The sequence below is a fragment of the Ictalurus furcatus genome, chromosome 5 (assembly GCF_023375685.1).
Source record: "Ictalurus furcatus strain D&B chromosome 5, Billie_1.0, whole genome shotgun sequence".
Classification (NCBI taxonomy): domain Eukaryota; kingdom Metazoa; phylum Chordata; class Actinopteri; order Siluriformes; family Ictaluridae; genus Ictalurus; species Ictalurus furcatus.
In genome coordinates this window covers 7239024-7259353 of record NC_071259.1, presented here as the reverse complement: position 1 = coordinate 7259353, position 20330 = coordinate 7239024, and the positions used below count along the sequence as shown (strand labels likewise).

The following is a 20330-nucleotide window of genomic DNA, read 5'->3' as shown; positions in this document are numbered from 1 at the left end:
ATGCCCTGTGGAAATTTCTGGCAAGTTTTCTCTCTAATGTGCCTGAATAAGCTAACTATCTTTCAAAACTAGCATGTCCTTCCAAAATCAGGGAACTATTGATTACAGCAACACAATAAAATTTTATCAGATTTTCTTTAGTTCAGAAAGATCAGAACAGATTGGAATCTACTATGAAGCTGGGATGCAGCAAACTGGTGTCTTTTACATTTCAATCCATCCATCTTCTACTGCTTATCCTTTTCAGGGTCACAGGGAACCTGGAGCCTATCCCAGGGAGCATCGGGCACAGGGCGGGGTACACCCTGGACAGGGTGCCAGTCCATCTCAGGGCACAATCACATACACACTCACACACCCATTCATACACTACGGACACTTTAGACACGCCAATCAGCCTACCATGCATGTCTTTGGACTGGGGGACCAAACCGATACAAGTAGCACACCTCTTATTCATGTCTGTAATTACAGTATATTTGTTTAGAACACATTATCTGTTGAATCCAAAAAATGTATTCAAATTCAGTTACATATCTATTGTACACAAAGTGTACACAGGATACCAAAGCAAAAAAAAAAAGTTCTAGAGCATTGTTGCATGCACTTTTTACATTTCTTGCATTACCATTTTAAACTCAGACAGGGCCTGTATATTATCTACTGCTTTTGGTTAAGTCAGGTGTTTGGGGAGCCGGAAAACACTAAAATATGGAGGGCAGGTAGATTATAGGCCCAAGAGGACTAAGCTGATGAAATTTTCAATTAAGTTATGCATAAACAAACCAATACTTAATCTTCTACAAACCACTCACTGCAGACCGAGGGATATGCTAAATAAAGTTTTTTTTTTATTTAGATTTGGACTAGATGAGGCAATTCAGCTTACAACAGCCTAATTTAAAGACCTAAATTACTTCTGTACATCTCGAATAGCTCATTTTCTTTGTTAGCCAACTTTATTATTGAAATATTCTCTGAGGAAGAAACAGATCTCATCTTACCATCGATACCCAGAACCCCCTGCTTCTGGTTTTCAGGACAAGGTTCAAACTTGGCGACGATTTCAAGGCAATGCTCTTTTGTGACTCTTGTCATCTGAAATAAATATGAATACAGGATAAATATCAAAGAAATGGAAAAAAAAATCACCCTATACAACCATTAGTTTGCGCTTCATCGGAACAAAGTGTGAAAAACAAAACAGCCGAATGCACCTAATCCCTACCACATGAAAATGGCTCGCTCTGGAATCAGACTGGCTAACAGCTTGGCCTTAAATTGGTTTTATTAGTCAATCAGATTTCCATCCCATCCCATCAGCATCAGGCCACGTTCAACACAGCAGGGATGAGTCTTAATTTAGTGATACACAGTGTGCATTACTGCCAATGTTTGCTAGCTTGTGACCACAAGCAAAATTTGACTAATTTAGTTCTTCTTTCACTTTAGAAATGAAGACAAATTGATCATCAACATACTAATACTGAGCTCTAATGGGGGCTAACACTGATCTGTCACTCATGTGGGAGCCTGGTAAGGTTTGCTGAAATTATATGTTAATTTAATTCAGTTTTCTCAAGTGTAGGTCAGGGATAAATACTCACGCAGTTACCATGTACTGGGACTTGTGTGTGTGTGTGTGTCTCTTAACATTTAATTCCAAACACAATGTTTTGTGTATCACATGCTCGAAGCTACTAATAAATATTTTCCATGATATTAGTTTTTCTCTGATGCAAGAAACAATCCTGATTCAATTCATTTTACTTTTAACTCACGTCATTATCTTTTTTTAAATCTTTCACTAAAAGATATTAGTTAATACATTTGCATTTCCTTTTTTAAAAGCTGAACCTGTTGTGCACTGGACCATTAAACTGCATTACTGATTAAAAGTGTGTATTTTTACCCAGGTCGACAGATTGGGTCTGTGCTGACATAATAATTTGAGATTTTTTGTAGTCAAGCTGTGACTGGATTGGAACAGTCAATCCAATCTGGCAACCTGAATTTATACATAATCGCTTTCACACCTATTAATCTGCTTGCCAAGTCTAGTGTTTGCTACGGTTTGGTTTGGTTTCACAAGGCACATAATTAAAGATACCACAAAAAAAAACACACAAAAAAAACAAAAAACAAAACAAAAAAGTCAGAAATACAGAGATGGAAAAACATAAACAAACCAATTTATAATTATAGAAATAAATAGGTTGAATCGTTTCATGTGTTGCATCCAGTTTTTATTTTCTCTTTCTGTTCATTGTTAATTTTTTTTTTTCTCCTTGTTTTTGATCCAAATATCCAAAAATATATGACATTTCGTCAGTGCTAAATCTCTGTCCTTTCACTCATTTTGATTCTCTTGGCTAAGTTTAATAGCTCACATCTACATAAAAATGCTGCAACCCAAGACAATTTTTAGCATGGGACAGGCTTAAGGACAATATTAAGCCTGGGGTATGTCACCAGTATAAATTACGCCTATGCAAAAAGTCTGAATAATAGTAATAATATGTTGGAAGAGGCTGCTGTACCATAGATGATCTTTGGAGCGTGTATTTGTGTGTTTGTGTGGGAGAGAAAAAAGGAAGCAACGCAGCAGAGCAAGAAGAAATGAGGCTTCCAGAGAAGTCTCATTTTAAAAAAAAACAAACAAACAAAAAAACACCTTTGGAGCCATTAGCAGGCAAGACTCGGGATGCGTATTCATCACTGAGCTGATCAAATTACAGGCATGAGTTTGGGAAAGTGCCAAAGAGATGCATATTAGAGGAGAAAACTGGGGAAATACAAACACTTTCTAGTGCCTGAAGTACCTGAAAATAGATGTTGGGCACATTTCCCAAAGTTGAAAACAGATAAAGTGTCACCTTTTGCTCAATTTCAAGGAAGCGTGCCAGATCATCTGTGTCCAGGTGGTCTTTATGGTTGCTGTAGGTGAGCATCAGCAGGTACAGGTCTCGCCGGGTCGACATCATCTTGTAAAAGGAGCAGAACTCGTCAAAGCCCAAAGTGCCCTGGTTATCATCTGTGTCTGCTTCCTATAAGAAAGAATACACCATGCACAAAAATACACAATATACTGTAAGACACTGAAACAAAGATGTCCAATGAACTTTTATTTCTGGAGTCGGACTCAGAAGTTGAAACTACAACTGTAAAAGTTTATGGTGAACAAAAGCAGCTTGTCCATAGGGGAAGGTTATGCAGAGGCCCACCATACAGTATACTGTATCAGCCATTCAACAAATATTAAGCTACATAAAGTCCTCATTCACAACATATATTTTAAATGACCTCTTTTGAATGTCCACTAATGAAAAAAGACAAATATAAGCCCATGTTCCATTGATCTAGATGTTGTGTAATCATGGAGAAGCGAGAGTTATTATTGCACCAAGTGGTCAAAAATTGGAACAGCAACAAATGTAAACAGAAACCCATTGGGGTAGGAATCACACTGCCCCATTGGAGGAGGAGCAGCGGACAGGACAGTTAATGACAGGATGGCCAGGTTTGCCTTTTTTTCTCTTACTCCAAACTGGACTAGTTTAAAAATAGTGGCTGCCAAGATCTTGTTTTGTAGCAAATAATCAGGATTAAATCTAATAAATTTCTGCAAAGAAAGACTTTTTTGTAAGTGTAGACAGTGTGCCTATGATGTACAGAACCTCTTCTATGTTAAGATACAGTATAATCAAAGATTGGGAGAGGGAAAGAGGGTTTACGGATTGGATAATATCTGTGCATCAGAAATGTGCACTACCTTGTTTAAAGGCTGAGAAAAAGACTAAATGTGCGGTTTTTTTTCTTCACTTTTTTCCAGTGCCTGAATTTTTTGGGCTAGTTAAGATCTTTTGTGTGGGATGTAGTTGGGCTGGAAATTTCTGCTGAAACCTGGCAAACCTCGGTAATGATATTAACTCTTCTGTGTGTGCATCGCTGATGCTAAAACACACCTGCTGTATCAAACACAGTTCAACAAAGATAGGTCTGAAACTGCTCAAAACATGCTGCTAGACTGTATGTTGGATGACTGTATGCTGTTGATTCTCAACCGCCTATTACTCGGCTGCTCTAAATATTCATTAGATTCACCCGAAGCCAGTATTGCCTTAACAGCAATAATTTGCAGACCTGCTAATGACTTGTTATAGACTTTTTTCTGTAGGTATATCAGCATAAAACAGGGTTCTTACAGTACCTCAGCTTGATTGATATTGCTCACCCTCTATAATTATTAGATCTGCCCCCTTAGGTAATGTTAAATAATTTTTCAGCACACAATAAGGGAAGAATCTCAGCGGGTTAATTTTGCTGTTAGGCTTTACTTAGGATTTAATGAAAAAGACTATGGTGTGGACGGGAAACATAGCTCCTGGGTAAAGAATTCCAGACATTGGAAGGCTACATGAGAAAGCCGATACAGAAAAGTCACATGAATGTCACATGTATCATTTACTCATGAGATTTTTGAACACTTCACTTAACATGCTAGAAACAAGCCATTGACAGCGAACAGCAAATTTGTATTGGAGAAATATCAGCTTTTTAATTAGTTTGTTCACAGGGGAATTGGTACAGTACTTGTTTTTGATTATTTTACATTGATTAGATATCTACATTTCCCGCCTTATTAGATAGTAAAGACATTTTGTGTAATTAGTTTGTTGTTAAACAGACGGTGTGACGTCTGTTTTAGCCAATAAACACATTAATTTAAACAATAATTGAATGCTGCTAATATTATCCTAATGAATTGACTATGGCATTGATTAATTGCTGCACCAAATTGTCTGTGTGAAAGCCAGAGAGCTATGAGATTTACTCACTAACGTTTATTACCAAGCCTTAATGTCTGTGGATGAGCATAAGCAACAGTATGTGCAACTTGCATTGGAAGATTTCCCAGACCCTGCTCATTCACCACCCTGTATGATATTTTAAGTCTTTATTAATATCCAATCAACAACCTGCTGTGAAGGTGGCTATGCTGGGCGATTAAAAACAATAGCGCAGTGGTTAATGGTGCTAAAAGGTGCTACTGACATCATTTTCGATTAATAATGACAAAAGTCCAAAATTCTGGGATTCTACTTCATGATTGTTGTCGAGTCTTGAGAACAAAACTTGATGATGAAAACCCAAGCAGAGGGAATGAGCAAGACCATGAGAACATGATCGTCAACTGCTGAGTATCAGAGTGTGAAAACAGGTCATCAACACTTTGAACACCAGAGCAGGAGGGAAACATTCACACTAATTCTTCTATTCTTTTTTCCCCCCCCAAGAAGTCATCCTTCACACTTGTTCTGAAGAAAGAACCCTTTTTCTTGAAAGGAGTAGTTATAAGTCAATATAAGATATTGATCACAAAAAAGTGTTAGTTTAACCTTAATGTATAGTTGAGATATTTACTGATTCTTTGGACAGATCATGGCGAATTAGTTTTTCAGTTGCACTTTAAGGATGCTGAATGCATCTCTGCTTTACTTCTGTAATGTCATTTAACTTTCATGTGGGGATGTGACTTACTCCATCATCCTGCACAAAGCAATGACCTTCTAGCATTCAGGAATCCTTTGGCAAAAAAAAATAAAAATGTATAGGTAGAGAACTTCACTTAAAAGACACTAGAGCCCAGTCTAAAACCTCTCCTATGGCACACACACACACACACATTGACAGCACAAGGCCAGATTGGTGTGCTTTATTCTGTCTTACAATGATGGCCATCTGTGTTCATTTACAGCAGATGGGGTGGGTCCTGATGGACTGTGAAGCTTAGCGACCTACAAACGGCTGAGGTGAGATCTCAACGATGTACTGTACAGTACACACACACACACACACACACACACACACAAATCTGGCCTGGCTGGGAAATGGCTTTGGGGAGAAGCAGGACATCACAGAGAGACAGATATACAAGCACATACAAGCTTTTGCCAGTCGAGCAACCATTTGACCTATAAAGGTGCAGCAGATATTTATTGCCAGTAGGCTGATATAAGAATATATGAGCTATACCTACCAAATATGGCTTAGGAGTAATATATTTCTTTGACACTACATAGTATCTTGCAATTGTAATCACAGGACTCAATCAAATCTAAATGGGTTTCCAAGAGAAATACTCTTACAAAGCAATGCACTAAATCTACTATTAATGACGGGTGAGCAATTGCCTTGCACACACAAATGCACACACAATTCATTCCTCCATAGATGTGCTTTACCTTGAACATCTGCTTTACTTTCTGCCTGGGTAAGTTGACATTGAGCTTATGCAGGAGCTGTAGAACCTCGCTGATGCTCAGGCTGCCATCTCCGTTCTTGTCAGCTTCTGTGAAAGTCTGCTTCAGCCACGTGATCCACGCAGTTAAGGAGAACATCACAAACCAGACATAAAATACACACTACACTACACTACAAACACACAGCTGTTGAGTCAATCAGTATATTATAAGGAAAGCATAATAATGACATTTAGACCAGCATACAGATTGCATACAAAACACAAGAAATGAGTAGATCTTATATGAAGATGATGTCCAAGACAAGGTTACTCAGAATGGCAGTAGAATGAATAAAACGTGTTCCAAGGTCACTAAGCACACTTACCTACTGTATAGTTACTGGCAAGTAGGGCTACAACTAACGATTATTTTCATAATCGATTAGCTGGACAATTATCTTTTCGATTAATCGATTAATCGGAGTGGGGGGGGGGACTTTCAGTACCATTTTTTTTCGTTTATTTAAAATAAAATCCACAAACTGAGTGTTACAAATATAAACTTCAGACTAAAACTTTACACAACTGTTTGTCCAATTATATAAGACTGAAAAGAACCCAATACATACACACACACACACACACACACACACACACACCAGATATATATTATTCATTTAGGACTGTAGTTGAATTTTTTGTGCATCCATAAAAATAATGCATACATACTTGTATATAATATAAACTAATATATTAGTGTATATTATATAATAGTATTTATGCACTACTTTTTATAAAAGGTAATGCTGACATAAACAGTAAACTGAAGAAAGTCACTGTCGGTGACTCTGGGTATCTGCTAAAGCTAGCGGCGTCGCATTACGTGCGTATGACATCATGCACCGTCGACTAGGAAGCGGCTTACACTTCCGGTTAGTAAAAAAAACCGCTCGTGTTCCTTTTGAGACAATACTACCGTTCTAAAATTCATACACTAGACGGTAGAGTACATAATGCATAGTGTAAGTGTATAGTACGTCATTTGGGACACAACTTTAGTATTTACTCTCCGATGCGTGTCTTTGGAACAGAAGTAACATAGTGAGTAAACGCACCCCGTGCTGTGCATAGACCAACTAATCGATAATGAGATTCGTTGACAACGATTTTCATAATCGATTATTATCGATTTTATCGATTAGTTGTTGCAGCTCAACTGTCTATCACTGGGCCATTTTCAATAAATCATTGACACTGTCATGGTAGTGTGTGTGGTGCTTGTATTAGTATGTAAGGTGCCGTATAGTTAATATCCAACCAATAGTGGTTCTATTCTCTTTTAAAGTAGTAGGAATTATAAGTATTACTATTTTTTAAAATTCACAGAGCATTACTGTAAATACGTACACAATCCATACAATATTTGGTAACTTCCTTATTTAAATAATAAGGCAAATCTTAACAAAGCAATTCCATTGCTATTGTTTGTACACATGTATCGTGCATCATATTGAACCCTTACTCATAGTACACTGGCGTTCTGTTCCACCAGCAAAATGGAAATTGACTTGTCAGACATTTCCAATCAGTATAAACAAATGAATAAGTTTACGGCTGAAGGTCTGTCATATGATTAGTGGGGACAGTGTTGGGTTTCTGTGTGTAGAGTATTGTGATTCTGTGTTTAGTTGATGGTGAGCAGGGTGATGGGAAAGAGGAGGGGTGTGAGTCCTCTGCTGGCCAAACAATTCACATTCTCCACAATAACATTATTACAGAGATAAAATGGACAGCACAACTAAAGCTTTTTTAGATCGTAAAACACTGTATATAACACTGTATATGGGCACCCTCTGGTAAAAAGAGTTCATTGCTCTACATTAAACAGGGAAAAACAGCACATGGAATCTTACATGTTTAATGATAATTTTCTGTGTAATGAGAGGACGGCGCTTGAGCATCACACTGCGGCTTACAAAAGTCAAGAGACGTAGTTGAAAGTGTGCATGCAATTCCGGCTGTTACATTCAGCCTAGAACAGTATTTTAATTAGATGCACACAATTGCAATTGGCAATTAGTCATAAATGTATATAAAACCAATTGCAGAAACAATGCTTGTGTGCATCAGGGCATGGAGCGTTCATTTCTGCACTGTATTGGTAAATACAACAATGTCACGATTTCCCCTCTAGCTAGCGCTGTAGCATGCAGCGAGCTCGGAAACCCGAAGCGCGAGCCCGATGCGGAGCTCTTAGCGAACACACACTTTTAAAAACAATTTAAAAGCAATTGAAATAGTTCAACACAACGAATGCTTCAAGTGGTTTCCCCAAATTCAACTGAAACTTATAATGATTTCTCCAGTCTCAAAATTATTCAACCCCTTCATGGCAAGCATCTTCAGTACTATTATTTTGGAATAATACATTATGTTACAGAACAATAATGAACTACGGGGTAGCAACAGCATCACCCCACCCTTGATTAATTTCCTAAATCGACGTGCCCTACAGTGTTTTATTCCTTACTTATATTAGAGTGAACTGTTCCAATATATACTGTACAATTCCCCTAATGTATACTTGGAGAGAACTACACTAAGGGTTTACTTAGAATAATTAATATACCAACATTTCGTATATATATGTATACTTAAGTATACTGTACTTCAAGAGACGTACACAAGATGCCAAGCAACTTTAGTAAAAACTAAAGACTCAGGTCTAATTATAATTATTTAGGTCTTCAGTGACATTGAGTTTGTTTATTTTCTACATGTGCTTTTGTTATGGTTTATGTCCTGTCTCCGCCCCTGTATTGTCATTGGTTGTTTCCCGTATGTGTGTCATCATTGTTCTCAGCTGTCTTGTGTTTCACCCCTGATTACGTTTGTCATTTAAACCCCTCGTGTCTCTTTCCACTAACACTAACACCCTGAGTTAATGCATGTGTTATATATTACTACACAAATTGCACATTTTCAGGCAGTCTAAGTTACATTTATGTCTGCAAAGCCATACATAAGACATAAGATTGATCACCTCTGAGACATGAATGAGCTCAACATGCAAAAATGTCCTGCTGGCATAGACAACATAAACATCTAAGTTTAGCTGTCCTCATTTGTTCATTGGGTGTTCATTTAAAAAGATAGAAGGTCAGGTAGGAAAGAAAGAATAAGAAAAATAAAATAAGGAAAATCTCAGAAATGTAATCTAAGTCAAGAGAATTTTGGAAGTCTAAACAGTTTTTGGTGTGATAGCGAGAAAAAAGGTCAGACATGCCAGAGTGAACATGGATGAATCTTAAAGGATTGGTAATGTTTACATGAGTATTTTAATTCTGACAGTTCTTCAACCTAAGCTACATCACACAAGTACATACTTGGTCTTAACTAGAGATGCATGGGACTGTTTTTTCCCCTACCAAGCTCACACAGGTATTATTTTTGTTTACATCTGCCCATTAATTCATTTAGTTCTATTTCCCAAAATATAAACAAACTAGTGGCTTAATTTAAAACATACTAACCCAGACCAGGCAGGTACTAAAGATGAATGAATGAATGAATGAATGAATGGATGAATAGCATTCAGATTATAATGTTTAAAAGAGGAATGCTAGAAACAGAGAAAACATAAATACAAGGTCATTAAAGCTATAAAGCTTTAATAGACAGGGGATGGATCCTGATTGCTATGCAGCTGCAAAAGCTCTAGCAGCATTATGGAATACATATCCATGACATATTTAAAGAACTGAACAAATAGTGGGGTTCCTTGTAACACCGAATGTAATTTAGCTGCCATACGTTAGTCTAAGTCAGTTGGATGTATTTGTTAGGATTGTGACATATTTCAGCTTTCCACTGTCTACCAGTAATGAAGGCCAAACTTGCAAAGCTAAAAGATAAATTTCATTAAAAAAAAACAAAAAACCTTCCAAGGCAATTAAAATAAATAAATTCAGCAGCTGGGACTTCATAGTAACCATTACAGAATCCAATGCACATTGTTATAAATAAATTAATTAATTACAATTCTGATGGGAACAAGCCCATCATATTCCAGTAGCGTCACTGATAAAGCTTTCCATAAGGAAGGATATTGGTCACGGGTGCGTTGGCGTTTGGCCAGACTGTCCTCATCACTGATGCCTGCCATAAGGTACTTAAGACCAGTAATCCAGGTGCGCGCCTCCTCGCCTGTACCTGATACCAGGTCCAGAGACTCCATATGTTCACCGTAGTAGATGCTGAAGCAGCAGTTGGGGTCGAAGCTGCCGTCTGCATACCGCTGGAAGATCTCTGACTGCTTCCCCTCACACACCTCCCGAATCAAGTCGATGGAGACTGCAAACGAGAGCGAGAGAGCAGAGGATGTGACAAATACAGGTCTGGTGTGAGTGGTGGGACAGAGTAGAGTGTTTGACAAGAAAAGTAGAAAGAAAGGAAAGTAAGAAAGAAAGAAGGAAGGAGGGAAGGAAGGAAGGAGAAATAAAAAGAAAGAAAGAAAAATAAAAATGTCTTCATTAAATGAATAAAGGAAGGAAGGAAGGAAAAGGAGAAAGAAAGAAAGAAAGGTTTTGAATAATCTCCACTTTAAAAGGAGAAAGAAAGAAAGAAAGAAAGAAAAGTTTGAAAATATCTCCATTAAAAAAGGATGGAAGGAAGGATAGACGGAAGGAAGGAGAAATAAAATAAAAGAAAGAATAAATAAAAAAGAAAGAAAGGTAAAAATGTCTTCATTAAATGAATAAAGGAAGGAAGGTAGGAAGAAAGGAAAAGGAGAAAGAAAGAAAGAAAGAAAGAAAGGGTTTGAATAATCTCCAATTTAAAAGGAGAAAGAAAGAAAGAAAGAAAGAAAAAAAGAAAGAAAAGTTAGAAAATATCTACATTAAAAAGGATGGAAGGAAGAATAGAAGGAAGGAAGGAGAAATAAAAGAAAAGAAAAGAGAAAAATGAAAGAAAGAAAGAAAGGTTTGGAAAAATCTCCACTATAAAAGGAGAAAAAAAGAAAGAAAAGTTTGAAAATATCCCCATTAAAAAAGATTGACAGGAAGGATAGAAGGAAGGAAGGAAGGAAGAAAGAAAGGAAGGAGAAATAAAAGAAAAGAAAAGAAAAAAGGAAAAAAGAAAGAAAGGTTTGGAAATGTCTCCATTAGAAAATGAGACACTGCAATGATATAAACGTATTGAGCAGAAAAACACCGCACCGGCTGACTGTTACTGCACATTACACTATTCTACAGCCTGAGCACTGACAGAGTTTGTTTCCTCCGTAATAATATGAAAACACAAAGCTGAATGTTCTAACAGGCGTCCACAGATGGTGCTTCTGAAACGCTCAGTTATCATAATCCTTGATACTGAAACACACCGCAGAACATTCTGTCACTGAGGATACTGAATCCTAACGAGGTAATCGAGGGGCGTGAGGTGTGAGAATTCGTTCAGTATATGTATTAAAATATACATCCTGTATATCACGTCTAAGAAGTGACCTCGAAGGCTGCACTGTTACATAGGAATAATGCAAAAGCAGACAACTGCCTGTTGAATCGCTGGGCTGTCTGATTGCTGGACATTTTCCCTCTGACCCTTGTTTGTCTTCCCCAAACTCCAAAACAAATCTCACTTTATACTTCACGTGCAGTCGAGCTACATAAATTCATGAGGCGAACGTTTGGTTTGTTGAAGAGGGTGAAACCTTTCCGGTTAAAGCTGCTGAATTATTGAGGCAATTTAAGGAGCTGATTAATTCTGGCTGCTGTGGAAATCGCTGCACTGAGCTTTTCCTCACAACGAGCTCCATCACTTAGACATGGATCTTTGTGTGTCGTTTTAACACCACCATCAGTACTGAGCAATTCAGAACACAGCATCAAAGCATGTAAACAGTGCTTGGCAAGAGCTAATGGCAGTTGGTAAGTAATGTTTATTACACCACAACACTGAATTCTCAGTTCTCAATTCTGATTGGTGGGAAGGTGTTTATTCAGTTTATTCAGTCTTTTCTAATGCATTATAATTTCTGTAGTAACACCTTACACAGGGACTCTGTGAGCAGATGTTTGTTTAGCATGTTTGGAAGGATTCTCCAGTTTCAGCGCTTTGTAAGTGTCGGAGGTAAAGCTATAACTTTTTTTTTTTTTTTTCCGAGATGAAACTCTTCAGGATGGAGGGCTTTGCTATTTCTGTCAAGCTGCTTTTTAAAACATTTTTTTCAGTTAGTCTTACAAACTTCAAGAGAGAAAAAACGAGCAGATGGTGAGGGAATGACTGTTTATAGCAGTTATAATGTAAGTGATAGCAGGAACTAACATGTTTTGTGGACATTCCACAATATTTAACGTAACTATAATAAATATAACAGAAAGTACGCCATGTCATTCTTTAATAAATAAAACATTGTTAGTGCTGGAAAATTGTTATGGTACACTGCAAAACTGACAGTTAGTAAAAAAAAAATGTCTTCAATTTAGTCAAATGTTTCCTGAATTTCTTATAGGGTTACAAAAAAAACCCCCAAAAAAACCAGATATAACATTTTAAACTTATTTCATTTATACTTATTTTAGTAATTTCAAGCTTGAAATATTCTTGTAGCAGATAATATTGCGAATTTCTTCTTAGAAAAAAGCCAAATAGAATAAAGTTTAAAAAATGTCAAGAAATAGGTTTATATATTATATATAATATTATATTTGGTTTAGAGTATGTCATGGACACGCGGGAACTAGCTCCAGACTACGATTCCCAGCAGCCACTGCTACGTCACATGACTGGTTACTCCTGGATTCACTTTGGGGTTTATGAGCACGGGTATTTAAGCCACAGACTGTACAGCACTCATTGTCTTGCGTTCTTCGTCTTTACTTGCGCGCCTTGCTTCTATGTTTATGTTTATGTTTTATTCATGCTTATGCGATACACCGTAAGACACATAAGCATGAATAAAACATAAACATTGGTTTCAGAGTTCATGTTTTGTGTTTTGTGTTGTTTGTGATTAAACCTTAATCTGCACTTGCATCCGTCTTCGCCTCCATAGCTGACAGTGTAATCTTATAATAGAAAATACTAGATAAATTTGACTATATTGAAAATATTTTCCCTTGCTAAGATGGCATTTTTGGCAGTGTACAGTTGCAATCAAAATGATTCAACCCCCCTTGCAAATCAGGTTTATTGTCAAAATGTACAGACTTTCAGCTGTTTGCAATGAACACATCAAACAAAAGCAATTGAAATAGTTCAACACAACGAATGCTTCAAGTGGTTTCCCCAAATTCAACTGAAACTTATAATGATTTCTCCAGTCTCAAAATTATTCAACCCCTTCATGGCAAGCATCTTCAGTACTATTATTTTGGAATAATACATTATGTTACAGAACAATAATGAACTACGGGGTAGCAACAGCATCACCCCACCCTTGATTAATTTCCTAAATCGACGTGCCCTACAGTGTTTTATTCCTTACTTATATTAGAGTGAACTGTTCCAATATATACTGTACAATTCCCCTAATGTATACTTGGAGAGAACTACACTAAGGGTTTACTTAGAATAATTAATATACCAACATTTCGTATATATATGTATACTTAAGTATACTGTACTTCAAGAGACGTACACAAGATGCCAAGCAACTTTAGTAAAAACTAAAGACTCAGGTCTAATTATATCTGGTCCAGATTATATTACATATACAGTATAAATTATATATATTTATATATAATATACTATATGCGCAAACTAATTTAGAGGTGCTATATGAATATAGGTGATCTTACTTGACCTCACTTTAAGTTAGTGTTTTAAATACAGTTCCCGATTTGAATGGCATCACATAAATTAAAAACATGTGTCAGCTTCTTGACCCAGTTCAGTCAAATATAGAACTGGTACAAGGATAGTAGTGTACATGAAGTAAAATGCAAATGTTAATATACTATGCGATATGTATTTCATGCAGTTATTAGTTAGTAGTAGAATCTCATTGTTTAGGCACAGATGACTTACAGCATTAAATAAACACGAGTAAACAGACAGGATGATTAAATAAATGCACCCCTGTGAAAGAGGAAACAGGCACTTACTTTTTGCCCTCTCATTCTTCCTGGAGGGCCTCCAGCGGATGCAGGACTTGTGCTCGTCCACGTAAAAGTACCGTACCAGGCCCTTTGAGCCACCTCTCAGTTTCACCATCTGAGTCCCTGTCTGCATAAAGCTCATGCATTTCTCCACTGACAGAGACAAAGAGAAAACAAGAAGGAGGATAGAGGATTTTTAGTCAAACAGCAAAAATACATTTATCCTTGCCCTAAAGTAATAGTTTGCTCATAAATGCCCAAATTGCCAAGATTACAACTACGCATTACTACTAAAACGGTCATTTAGTACATTGTTAATCTTACACTTGTTGTATTTTTTGTACTGTAATTCTGTGGTTATTAGTCCCTGTAGTGCATTGTATGTTACCTGATAGTCCTGGAGCCACAATATTTTTTTGCTCTCAAAAATATATATGGCATTATGACTGACAATCCTAATGAATATGTATTTTACACATAAATACAGGCAAATGGTCATTCGTAAATTATTTTCGATGGTTGTTGACCTGCACAAGTCAAAATGTATATTTAAAAAAAACATAAACCAATTAAAATACCATTAAATATAATTGAGGGCATAATAACACTGGGCAGAAAAAGGATGCATAAACATAATAAGGCCAATTTAGTTGAACTTATTAATGAGTCTTTATTAATCATGTATACAGTAGAGCACAGTGAAATTCTTTTCTTCACATAGTCCAGCATGTTAGGAAGCTGGGGTCAGCCATGATACAGCACCCCTGGAGCAGAGAGGGTTAAGGGCCTTGCTCAAGGCCCCAGCACTGGTAAATTAGCAGTGCTGGGAATTGAATTCACAACCTTCCCAGCAGCAGTCCAACATCTTAACCACTAAGCTACCACTGCCTAAACTTTATAGCTACCATTGCCCTAGATGTTACAAACACCATCTCAATAAAAACATGTTTGGAAGGTTTTGCAGGAAAAAAGCCTTTCCTTACAATAACCTACAAAATGCAGAATGTGAAATTCACCAACTGCAATCGTGTGTTGTGGTCAGACGAGATGAAAATCAGACTTTTGGCGATGCATTCATTGGCATTATTGATGCTTTAGAGGTAGAAACCTGGTCGCCTCAAATAGATGGATTGTTCAACAATATAATGACCCAAAACAAAATCAAAATCAGTGTTTAGCCATGACCATCTCAGTCTCCAAATTTAAAACATGGTATGAATTAAAGAAAGTATTCCACATGCACAAAGCTAAGAATATAAAGAAGTTTAAAATATTCTACATGGAGGAGTGAGCCAAGAACTGTCTCCACCATTGTACAGGTCATTCAAAATCCCTTTGGCCACTCACATGATAAACATCTTTTACAACCCATCCCAAATTTCCAGCCATCAGATGTTTAACAGCAGGTGCTTATGCTCTGGTAGCCACTTCCATAAACACTATCCAAATTACTATCCAGCTTTTATGAAGATGATTGAAAATGATTTGGAAACTCTAAAGTTAAGGCTTTAAATTAATCTTGAAAACACCTCCATGGCTGCTAAGAACGTACACATTTTAAGTACAAAATGAGGTTAGAGGCATTAGGGGGTAAATCTGTGATCATGGCTTGTTGATCAACAGTGTAGAACTGGCCACGCTGATCAAAGTGTTACATTCGCTCACACTCTGCTTGATCAGTAAAGTATCTACCATCTCCTCCAGCACTGTGCCATGTTCAAGCAGCATTAATAATTGAGGACTGCCCTTCTGACAAGCACAATGCTGCAAATTAGACAGCCCTGGCCATATCGCCAACTCCAGATACAAACGCTGAAGATAACAACAGGTAGAATGATCTCATGTGTACATGGCTAAATGACCTCTAGTAGCTTGCAATGTCAGTTACTAGGTCAAGGCGAAAGCCATTAACTACAGTATATTAAAGCCAAAGTGTACTCAAAGAGATGGACAAATCAGTTGCCAGGGTGCCTGGAACAAGCATAATTTGTATCTGGACTGCTTTAATTTGTTTAGGTTTAACAATTAATAAAAGGAGGAAAAAATCCTATTTCTTTTGACTTTCACAAAACAAGTTCCAGATTCCCACCTCCTTCTGCACTACACACAGTGGCCAGGGTGTGAGCAAAAGAAAAGATCTGATGCAAAACCTCATATAACCCACCTGGTTACTTCGTGCAGTGACAGAATTGCCTCAAATACTGTAATATCTTTTTTGGATGATGATGACAGATCACCACAGCTCACTACAGTTGTTCACCAACACCTTTTTGTCTACCACCCCATAGGTTATTATATTACATAAGCTAAAACTTTTTAGCCAAGTCAGTTAAGTTTGTGGGCAACAAAAATATGGGACTGGTCAAGCACATTGGCGCTTTTACTTTTACTTCATGTCCATGTCACAGGTGAATCCAGTGGAAAAACTGGATCCAAACTGAATTTTATTTAATCTGTACACAGATTTCTTCTATGTACACATTGAATGGAACATCTGTGAACCATAACAGCACTGAATCTTTACCTTCCATCTTCCTTTATGAGTTTATAGATTATTTTTTTCGTGCATAGTTTTGCTGTTAATAGCACTCGATTTGTAGCCTCCATGAACTGACGACTCTCTGCAGCACCATGTAAACTACCCACAACTACAGCTAGCTAAAACATCCAGGGTTATTTTTGTGTGTCTGCCCCACCTCTACTACCAAGCAACCCACTTGGATTACAACCACCAAATATTAAAATATTATGAAACGTTACAATGTTTTTGCAACATCACCATCCATCCATCCATCCATCGACTATAGCACTTATCCTACACAGGGAGAACTTATCCCAGCGGACTCGGGGTACAAGGCTGGGGGCATACTGGATCGGGTGCCAACCCATAGCAGGGCACAATTGCACACACATTTATATACTATAGACAAGTTGGAAATGGCAATCAGAATAAAATGCATGTCTTTGTAATGGGGGAGGAAACCAGCGCACCCAGAGGAAACCCCTGAAGCATGAGGAGAACATACAAGCTCCACACATACAAGACAGAGGCAGGATTTAAACCCAGAACTCTGGAGGTGCAAGGCAAACATACTAACCACTAAGCCACAAGGGGAACATCACCAATGGTGCATAAATGTATCTTGAAGGTTGCAAGTACATACACTGCGAATCATAATCACAACATAAACACTGCAGATATGGTCATTAACAGGTTTGGGAATACATGTAACAGCGTTCCATAACCTGGATACAAAACACTGGTAACTGCAATCCCTTACAGTTACGTCAAAAAACAAAGTAATCATATTACAGGTACATTTTGTAAAAAATACTATCAGGATTACAAATTTAAAAAAAAATTTAAACTAAAGAAAGAATCGTTTGACATAACACAATATAGACAGCCGCTTGATTATAGTTCAGGTTCTCTCTTGCCAGTCGTGACTCACGTGAGCAACCTCCTGAGTATGCGCAAAGTTAATTTTGGTAGAAATGAACACAAATTGTTCTCTGAAATGCTTTTCGCGATGTAATGTTACCCTACATCAGGGACGGTGGTCTTTTTTTATTTTTATTTTAGTCCAAACACCGAACATGTTTTTAAGTTCTAAAATAAGCTCTAAATAAAAGTACATTAGATCATATTGCTTGAAGTAATCCAGAAATAATCAGATTACATTATTTTCAAATTGTGATACTTGGATTATGTTACTGATTACATTTTTTATGAAGCAATTTGTAACCCTCCCAGCCTTGTTCATTAAGAATTATAGTTGTAGGAATCACAGATTCTAATTATAAACTTGCAGTTCATAAAATCCACATCATTGCATTTACCTTTGAGCACTTTTTACAGGCAAATAACTGAGACCCATGTCAGAAATACTACAATCAAAGCTGGAAATAGCATTTCGAGGGCTATTTCATATATAAAGTTGTGTCTGGGAATGTTCTCTCTCTCTCTCTCTCTCTCTCTCTCTCTCTCTAAAAAAGGTTGAAATTGGCTTGTTACTGTTTTATGAAACAAACCAAAGGTCATTATTATTTAAGACTCAGTGAGTATAAGCACATTTTGAATATGCAAAAGCAGCTGAAAACAGCAGCATAATCTAAAATTAATCCTTGTTGTGTGGGCTTATGGGTGAGTGACACTGTGTCTCCTGCACTATTAAAAACTCTTGGATGGCAGCTTGTGCCCACAGTGCAGAGGAAACCTCATGCTAACTTGCTAGTCAAGTCAGACATCCACGTTCTTAAACTCAAATGTGTCAAAAGGTTATGCAATTCTCATTATTCAATAGAATGTGATGCCAAAGCTGCTGGCCATTAGAAAGAAGCTCCTTGTTTTGGCCAAATTGTGAAGGCAGCACTGCATACACTTCCATCCTAATGAGATGTTCCAGAGGTTCAATTTGTGGTTCAAATTCTGCCCAGGGAGAACGGGTAAAGGTAAACATGCTGCAATAAAAGGTCACTTGAAAATCATGTGAAAATTAATCTCAGCACATGCTGAGGCTGTTGGCTAAAAAAAATATGAGGACAGACAGCAAATCGTAAATGTTTTAAAGAATTACACCTGCTATTCCCCCCAAAAAAACTCATTCTGGTTCTCGCACATATGTAGTGAAAGTGTGCTTACTACATACAGTCACTGACACATTTCCTGGTACTGAGAAAAGAACAGACGATATATAATTCTCATTTATAGTGGAAGGGTAAGGCCAGCTCTGTCAATCAAATCCTTATATTACATGACTATACAGTATAATGCAATGCAGTGGAAACTTCTGTATTTGTGTTTACTACATCTGTTACATCCTGTGAAATAGACATTGTGTCATTTTATTCTGTGTGTGCCTCCAGACGAACAGATGGATGCCCGTTTCCAAGTTATAGGTTTTTTTTTTTTAACTTAATTGCACCATAGACATGCTTATAATGTGCAAAAATAATACATGAAAAGGTGGCCAAAGGCTTTTTGTATTATATATGATCAAATGATTTTTATACTTGATATGTGATGTGCAGTAAGAGGCAGGATGCAAGTGTGTAAAGCCTACATGCTTTATTCGGGCACAGTGGTTTAGTGGTTAGCACATTTGCCTTGCACCCCCAGGGTTGGGGATTCAATTCCCACCGCCCCCTCCGTGTGTGTAGAGCTTGCATGTTCTCCCCATGATTTAGGGGTTTCCTCTGGGTGCTCCGGTTTCCTCCCTAAGTCCAAAGACATGCGCTGTAGGCTGACTGACATCTATAAATTGTTCATAGTGTGTGAATGGGTGTGTGTCTGTGTGATTGTGCCCTGCAATGGGTTGGCACTCTGTCCAGGGTGTTCCCCGCCTTGTGCCCAGAGTCCCCTGGGATAGGCTCCTGGCTCCCTATGACCTTGTGTAGGATAAGCGGTACAGAAAATGGATGGATGGATGGAAGGATGGACATTTATTGACACCCCAACAAGTCCCTTTAGACATATATTAAAAAGAATGAGCTTTGTGTTCCTTTCTCAGTACAGGAAAAAGTTTACAATTATTGAATATAGTCACAGCACTGTATGCTGCAGATGTTATGGATACAGATTAGGCTTCAAAACACTGAAGTATGCCTTTAATTTGCTGGGCATACATTATAAAGCTACTCAGAACATATGATCAAGGATAATGGGGAATGCTTGGATATGTTTAAAATGCATTTAAATGTCATAGCAAATCAAAACCAAATCAAGCTTAAGTAAATCAGTGCACTCAATGTAGAATGAAAAAAATCACTCTATCTTAGGCCAATTTTGCATTAGAAGCAAAAAAATAAATGCTATAGCAGCTCAACAGGATCAAATTAACAGGCCCATTATAAAATACAATATGATGGTCATTTATTAAAAAGTGGTCGACTGTCTCACGACTTGTCGGGGACCTCTGAAAGCTGTGAGCTCATTAGATTTTAATTGCACCAGACAATCCATTTACACCAGCATCTAGAAAGCAACA

The 20330-nt window shown here is 37.4% G+C and overlaps 1 protein-coding gene across 1 annotated transcript in view; it reads right to left on the bottom strand.

Moving 5' to 3' along the window:
* plch2a (phospholipase C, eta 2a) overlaps positions 1–20330 on the bottom strand; it is a 143125-nt gene that overhangs the window by 33960 nt on the left and 88835 nt on the right. Inside the window, exons 3-7 of the mRNA XM_053624536.1 lie at positions 14350–14496; positions 10354–10597; positions 6246–6375; positions 2877–3047; positions 1005–1098 (exon numbers count right to left, since the gene is read on the bottom strand). Coding sequence (XP_053480511.1) covers positions 1005–1098; positions 2877–3047; positions 6246–6375; positions 10354–10597; positions 14350–14496 — 786 coding nt within the window. The remainder of the gene's footprint in view (positions 1–1004; positions 1099–2876; positions 3048–6245; positions 6376–10353; positions 10598–14349; positions 14497–20330) is intronic.